This window comes from Carya illinoinensis, chromosome 2 (assembly GCF_018687715.1).
Source record: "Carya illinoinensis cultivar Pawnee chromosome 2, C.illinoinensisPawnee_v1, whole genome shotgun sequence".
Taxonomy (NCBI): Eukaryota; Viridiplantae; Streptophyta; class Magnoliopsida; order Fagales; family Juglandaceae; genus Carya; species Carya illinoinensis.
In genome coordinates, this window is record NC_056753.1 from 25,824,363 (window position 1) to 25,831,655 (window position 7,293).

At 35.8% G+C, this 7,293-nt stretch overlaps 1 protein-coding gene across 5 annotated transcripts; it reads left to right on the forward strand.

The window, feature by feature from the left end:
• The first annotated feature begins 1,186 nt into the window (after window positions 1–1,186).
• Window positions 1,187–6,605, forward strand: LOC122300530 (mitogen-activated protein kinase kinase kinase NPK1-like). Of its 5 annotated transcripts, none has more exons than XM_043111261.1 (17): window positions 1,187–1,670; window positions 1,768–1,809; window positions 2,055–2,120; window positions 2,203–2,313; window positions 2,434–2,514; window positions 2,600–2,677; window positions 2,769–2,851; window positions 3,384–3,465; window positions 3,583–3,683; window positions 3,871–3,910; window positions 4,112–4,183; window positions 4,256–4,302; window positions 4,384–4,609; window positions 4,749–4,940; window positions 5,027–5,361; window positions 5,458–5,519; window positions 6,133–6,605. In XM_043111261.1, the coding sequence occupies exons 1-17, from the start codon at window positions 1,386–1,388 to the stop codon at window positions 6,234–6,236; spliced, it is 2,007 nt and encodes a 668-aa protein (XP_042967195.1). In that variant the 5' UTR covers window positions 1,187–1,385; the 3' UTR covers window positions 6,237–6,605. The 5 variants fall into 5 exon arrangements, with proteins under 5 accessions (XP_042967195.1, XP_042967193.1, XP_042967191.1 ...); XM_043111259.1 differs by having other exon boundaries at window positions 1,188–1,670; window positions 4,402–4,609; window positions 4,704–4,940; XM_043111257.1 differs by having other exon boundaries at window positions 1,189–1,670; window positions 4,704–4,940.
• The last annotated feature ends 688 nt before the right edge of the window (window positions 6,606–7,293 follow it).

The window sequence follows — 7,293 nt, forward strand, 5'->3', positions numbered from 1 at the left end:
GGTAAGTGGATGGATAAAAGAGAGAAATGAGAGGGAGAAGGAGGAGGGCTCTCTTCCAGCGAAAATCAAATTTGAAGCTTTTGTTTTGTTTTTTATTTTCAAGAGAGGGAAGGAGTAGAAATCTCACCCTTGGAGACACTGCATAAACTGATAATAAATGTATGTATATTTGTGTATCATGTATATGTAAATATATGGAAGAATTTACTGCTTATAAAATAAATATGCATTGAAAATATTAAAAAGTATAGATTTTGGTATTAAAAAAATATAATATTAAAAAGATTACAAACTTGAGACAAAGAAAAAAAAAGATCAAGAGAAATTATAAAAAAATAATATTTAAAAAAAGGAGAATGACTATATATATTTAAAGTTACAAAAAAATAAAAATGTATAAATACCTTTCAGATTTTAGAATTACGAAAATGTCATCAAAACTTGATAAAATTATAAAATTACCATTAAAACAATTTGGAATATAATAGGGTTAGGAATGCAAATCTTGGTTGAAATCAATCAAACGGGCCAGATTTGAAATATAACTAGACGAGAAAGTATATACCAGATATTACACCATACTAGAAAATTATTACGAAACGATTGGAATGAAACAAAATTTAAAACTATAGTTAACAATAAACACATGGACGTGGTATGCCACGACATTTTGTAGTTGTTTTCTTGAATGTATTTATTTTAGAATTATAACATAAATTGAGATAGGGACACAAAATATTTATAGAGAAACTATAGTTACAATCGTGAATATGCAAGCGTAACGTAATTAATTATTATTTTAAAAACTATTATACTTTATTAAGTTAAAAAAACATTTTACACGATAAAAATACATCTTCTAATTTTAAAAAATCATATAATTTATGGTATACAATGGAATTGGAATATCATGGTAAGGGTAGAAACTGATTAACTTTTGGTTTTGATATTATTTTAGTCTATACAAAAATCCATAAAGTTTAAGTGTAATTTATTTTTTAAAATATTTATTTAAATTTCATCTATGTTCTACAATAAAAAGCCAAAAAATCTAAATCCTATTTAATTATTTATTTTTAGTAAAGTACTAGTTCGTTTAAGGAAGCCAAGGTCCAACGTACAAAAAATACAAAAGAGGAAAAAAATAACAAACAATACGGGAAATTTCATTTTAGTTATTTATTTATTTTTGAAAACTGATCCTCCTCGCCTTTTCCCTCCTTCAAATTTCCACTCTCACTTGTCTCTCTCTTGATCTCTCTCTGTTCCCTGTCTCACACACCGAATATAAACGTTACTGAACCCTAGCCTCAGCCTCTCTCCGAACTCCGACCATCTCCTCCAACTAATCCCACAAAACCTCGGGAACCGGGACGCTTAAACCAATGCAGGACCTTATCGGATCGGTTCGTCGATCCATGGTGTTCCGAAGCACAGGCGGGGACGATCGAGGGTTCGGTAGTGGCCTGGTCGAGAAGATCGGCTCCAGCCTCCGGAAATCTCGAATCGGTCTGTTCTCGAAGTCGCCAGTCCGGGCATTACCTCCGGTTCCTAAAGACGACGCGCCTCCGATCCGGTGGCGCAAGGGCGAGTTGATAGGGTGTGGTGCGTTCGGTCGGGTCTATATGGGGATGAACCTTGACTCTGGAGAGCTGATCGCCGTGAAACAGGTCAATCATATTATATACTAAGTGTAAATCATTCAAGTGGTTTTTGTGGCGTGGTTTATGGATTTGATGTTGAAGTTTTGTTCGTTCTCTTTAATAGGTCTCGATTGCGGCCAACAACGCTTCAAAGGAGAAAACACAGGTATTGATCTGGTATCCATGGATTTTATATTTTTGCAGTAAGTGGCGTTATTCTGTCTCTCTCTGGAAAAAAAAAATCATTTCCAAATGGCAAGCTAATTTTACCTAACCATATCGTACCTTTGTGAAGATTTTTTGTTTAATTTTCCAAACGAGAGTATTTGATTTGAAGTATATTGGATTCTAAGAAAGTCGGCTTCCACTTCACAATTGACTAATTTGGTTTCTCTTAATCTCATTAAATAGGCTCACATTCGAGAATTGGAGGAGGAAGTGAAACTGCTGAAGAATCTGTCTCATCCAAATATTGTTGTAAGTATGCTGGTCAGTGCTTTTGGTGCGATTGATCTAGTTTCTTGTTTTGCAAGTGTTTTCTGATTTTGTTGTGTCTTAGAGATACTTGGGAACTGCTAGAGAGGAAGAATCGTTGAATATCCTGTTGGAATTTGTTCCGGGTGGATCTATATCATCACTCTTAGGGAAATTCGGATCCTTTCCTGAGTCTGTAAGTAACTGTTACCATGTCATTTAGAGGTTTATGGTGTGTCCGTGCTTGTGTTTTTTGAGCAGAGGTTTCTGGTTTTCAAATCCTTAACACTGCTTCTTGAAATTGTTTGCCAAACAGGTTATAAGAATGTATACGAAACAACTGTTGTTAGGCCTTGAATACCTTCACAAGAATGGAATTATGCATCGGGACATCAAGGTACCTCCCATTTCCTTTTAAAAGGTTTGAAGCTTATTGTTCTCTCTCTGTTTTTCTCAGCTCATAATTGGCATGTTCCATGTAGGGTGCAAACATTCTTGTCGATAATAAGGGCTGCATTAAACTTGCGGACTTTGGTGCATCCAAGAAAGTTGTTGAGTTGGTATGCCATTGCTTTCAAACTCCACATCATATATTCACTCTTTTAATTGATTTAATTTTCGAATAACTAAAGAGTTTGTATAACCTTTCAGGCTACTATAAATGGTGCCAAGTCAATGAAGGGTACACCATATTGGATGGCTCCTGAAGTCATTCTACAGACCGGGCACAGCTTGTAAGAATAGATACACAACTATTTTCTAAATTATATTAATCTTTTTTGTCATGAAACTCCTAGATTAAAAAGGCTTAGTTCACAATCAATATAACTTTGCAAAATAGATATTAAGAATCCTTTTAACCATCAGAAATAACAGAACAGGGTTTGTTAATTTGGATACCTAGTAATTGGAACAAAACATGCACATATTGTTGTTGATCACCATGTTGTTTTTAACTTGTAGCATTGAAAATATAGCACACTGCTGAAATTAGTTGGTTTTGTTTGAATTTTTTGAATTATTTTTCATCTATTATTTTACTTTTTAACTTGATATTAAAGTTTATTAGAATCTAACGAGAAGAATTATTTGCAAACCTTCTTTTTCTAAACTTCATTTTGGACAAAATATCTGTGCTCTTATGCAGTATAGGCTCTTCATTGCCATTTTTCTGTAAAAACGGAGAAAAAAATAAAATAAAACTATGCATGTAGTCCTTAATTATTGATATTTAGACCTCATTAACCTTGAAACGTGTTTTCTTAGCTCTGCTGATATATGGAGTGTTGGATGTACTGTAATTGAGATGGCTACAGGAAAGCCTCCATGGAGCCAACAGTATCAGGAGGTATACACTTTATGCTAAATAAACTTACTACCTCAGTTTATGCAAGGTTGACTATAATTTCATGAGTCAATGTGTGTTCTCGCAAGAATTTTCAGACAAAGATTTGATGTTTCTCAGGTTGCTGCTCTTTTCCATATTGGGACAACTAAATCTCATCCACCCATCCCTGAGCATCTCTCTGCTGAGGCAAAGGATTTTCTATTAAAATGTTTACAAAAGTATGTCCATTGTTTCCACTTTTCCCCCATTTTTATGTTTCTAATCACTCCCCTCACACTCACGTTGTATGAGTAGCTCAGACTTGAGTCTAGTTTTAGCTTTAAATTTAATTTTCCATTCGTTATGATTTCTGCCAGTCAACTTTTCCGCTTAGTAACTCATGCACAAATCAAATTGTGATGGCAGGGAACCTAACTTAAGGCTCGCTGCGTCAGACTTGTTGCAGGTAATCTCTAGATAATGTTTTCTATCAAGTGTTCATAGATTAAGCAGCAATGATACAAACGTCATAATTACATGCCGAAGTATATAAGTATGCATGTGTGAACTATCCACTTTGAATCTTAATATTACTGTTGTCAATATATATACATTCGCATAGACAGATTAGTAGTTTCCTTATAATGATGTTTATGCTAATTTGCAGCATCCCTTTGTCACTGGGGAGTACTGGGAATCTCAGCCAGTTTGCACTTCAGTTGTGGTTGGTATATTTGCAGTAAGCTTTGTAAGTTTGAATTCTTGCTCTTTTGATAAACTTATCCCATACTTAAAATTCTCATTATGTCAGGAATCTGGAGGCCAGATGGTAACACCCGGGATGAATCTTAAGAACTCGTAAGATGTTTAATTTGATGTTTGTGGAACATTTTATTATTGCTGGAAATGTTGACTATGAAAACAATACTGCTGTTACAGCATGAATTCTGTGATCAGAAGGTCAATGTGCACAGGCTTAAAGGATGTCTGTGAAATGGGTAGCCTGAGTTGCTCAACTGCGTATCCTCTGAAGTCCTTAAGAATGGGATCATGGGGAGCAAGTAATGGTGATGACGACATGTGCCAAATAGATTATGAAGATGATCTTGTGGTTGATGCATCAGTAAAGCTCAAATCCATTTTAGCGTCTGACAATTTAAATAAGGTAATGAACTGTTCTCATGTCCTTGACTCCCTGTAGTTATGATGCTTATAATTAGTTTCACTAATCACGGGCAGATCTCTTTCATTTAAACTAGAGTTTCAACCCCATGTGCGAGCCTACTGATGACTTGCCCTGCAAGGTTGGTGGAAGTATAGACCTAGAGAGAAGTGGAATGGACTTATCCCCTAATCAAACTACCCCTAAGGCTACTGGCAGCCCTGGAGTATCAGTTAAGGCGGAGAATGACTTCACATTTCCATGTGGGCCAATTCCTGCTGAGGATGATGATGAAGTTACAGAGTCAAAAATTAGAGCCTTCCTGGATGAAAAGGTGCCTTGTCCTCATTATGTTGTGTGTTGTTACGTTTACATGGATAGCAATATGATACGGTAAATTGCTTTGTAAAACAACATTAGGCTTTAGATCTGAAGAAGCTGCAGACGCCTCTATATGAAGAGTTCTACAGCACAATGAATGTGGCTAGTCCTGGTGCGGTTCAAATGGCAAATGGTGAAAATGCTTTGAAAATGTTGACTTTACCTCCTAAAAGCAGATCACCCAATTGGGCACCCAGCAGAAGGCTCTCATCAGTTGTTGATTCTACCAATGATGCAAGACTTGGGAGCCAAACCAAAAATATACTAAATGCTAGTGGGGTGCACGATCGAGCCCTACAGGAAATTCAGACCACCCAGCTTAGTGAACGGAAAGAGCTGCTTCTTGATGCTCAGCAGGAATCGATTATTCAAAGGTTCAGTATATGATAATTGATGCATATTTTAGCTCATGTTTTCTACTTGTGTTAGCTCATCTTTTAACCAGAGATTGGAAATATCTGCAATGGCAGCTTCTCTGAGAGACAAAGGAAGTGGAAAGAAGAGCTTGATGAAGAGCTTGAGAGGAAGCGAGGCAAGTTCACATTTTCTTCATATGATTGTAAACTTTAACTGCTCTTCTGTTGAGTTTTTGCTGGATCCAATGGAGTAGGAGAAGGGTTGTGATATCAAATCTGTTAAGGAAAGCGCAGGGAGGATTTTTATGGAAGCTAACAGTATCCTGACTAGTGTTTCACCATGACAGTAGTAGCGTGATCATAACCTATCACTGTTTTGGCTGTTTTGTGATCGTTGGCAGGGGTTTTAAATATTAGGATTCTAGAGAAGGAATGGGGTCATTTTTTTCTTGGCTGGATTTTGACAGAAAATTGATAGAAAATTCCAAGAGAACTAGAAAGGAGAAAGGGTGGACACCTAAAATATGATTCTGTGAAACATTCTTATAAACGGCTTCTTCATTGAATATAAACCATTACAACCATATAAATATAAATATATATATATATATATATAAACATACACACACATACTGACACTGTAGTATTGTTTTGGAACAATTATTTGGGGGGCAAAACTAGCCTGAACTCTGGAGGCTGCTGAGACTAAAGGTTTTTTCATCTCGAACATGATTTTATTTTTTTCAACTAACCTTGGATAAAGTTAACAATGAAAAGTGCACATTGCAGAAATTTTGCGCCAGGCAGGTGCAGGAGGGAAGACATCATCTCCAAATGATCGGATTCTTAATCGACAGAGGGAGCGGCTACGCTTTGCATTCTCAGGCAAATGATAGCATATACCTCTCACTTGTTGTATCTATACTGCTGTTCAATGGAAAAATAAATGTGATTTTTTTCGTTGGGAGTGGTCATGTATGTAGTAGTATTATTATTGGAGCAATGGTGTCTGATAATGCATAGTGGTCACATTGCCAAATCTGCATTAATGTGGCAGGCACTGCGCGCAACATTCCAGCGCTGTCCCAGTCATTCAGCACAAAATGTCACATAAACAGGATCTCATCTTTTATATGATCCTTTTTTGTTCTTTTCACCTCTCTGAATTAAGGTTGTGTATGTTATTGCGGGATATGGAGCACACTAACTTTTTGAGTTTATTTCCATAATATATATATATATGATGTTTACTATTTATTATAGACAAGCGACCAATGGTAATTAATCACTGTAATTGTCTCTCACTCTTGCTAGACATTTTTGCGGTTTCTCTTCCCTTGTAAAATTATTATTTTTATTTAATTTAGTTTTTTCATGGTAAGTATTTACGGGGGAATCAGAAAAATTATAATAAGAAAGTGGGTTGTTTAAAAGAAATGTTATTTTCCTTCTTGAATTTTATCAGATTGATGTAGCATAATTAAAAAATATTAGTGTTGGGTCAAGAAGCAATGCCTCGAAGAAATATTATTCTCTGAAGGGCCGATTATTCTTGGCGAGAGGCCCCAACCATCACGTCCGGTGAAAATCTTCTTCAATGGTAGTCTTAAGGAAGGTCATGAGTAACAGGAAAGCGAGGCTCTGATGTCTAAGCCAAAAATAATAATTATTTTTATTTTTATTATTAGATAAATAAATAAAGCATCTATGATGTTTTTGTAGATACGAATAAGCATGTGCCTTGATTGACGGCTAACTCTTGTCTGTCTGTTTTTGTGTTCTTTTTAAATGCATTGATGGAACTCAGGAAAAGAAGAAGAAATGCTTGTTCAAAATTGTGGAAGGGCACCGACTGATGATGATCGATAAGTTTGTTGTTAAGTCAAAGAAAACATGAATTTTGATGTAGAATGTATGATTGATGTGGGTAGCCCAGGAACATTGAGCCGT

What these genes read in the sequence shown, in the direction of transcription:
- LOC122300530 (XM_043111257.1), top strand. Translation starts at nt 1,386, where the DNA reads ATGCAGGACCTTATCGGATCGGTTCGTCGATCCATGGTGTTCCGAAGC. An exon ending in TTGTGGTTGGTATATTTGCA is followed by an intron (nt 4,184 to 4,255) that starts GTAAGCTTTGTA and finishes TCATTATGTCAG; the next exon opens with GAATCTGGAGGCCAGATGGT. An exon ending in CGTCTGACAATTTAAATAAG is followed by an intron (nt 4,610 to 4,703) that starts GTAATGAACTGT and finishes CATTTAAACTAG; the next exon opens with AGTTTCAACCCCATGTGCGA.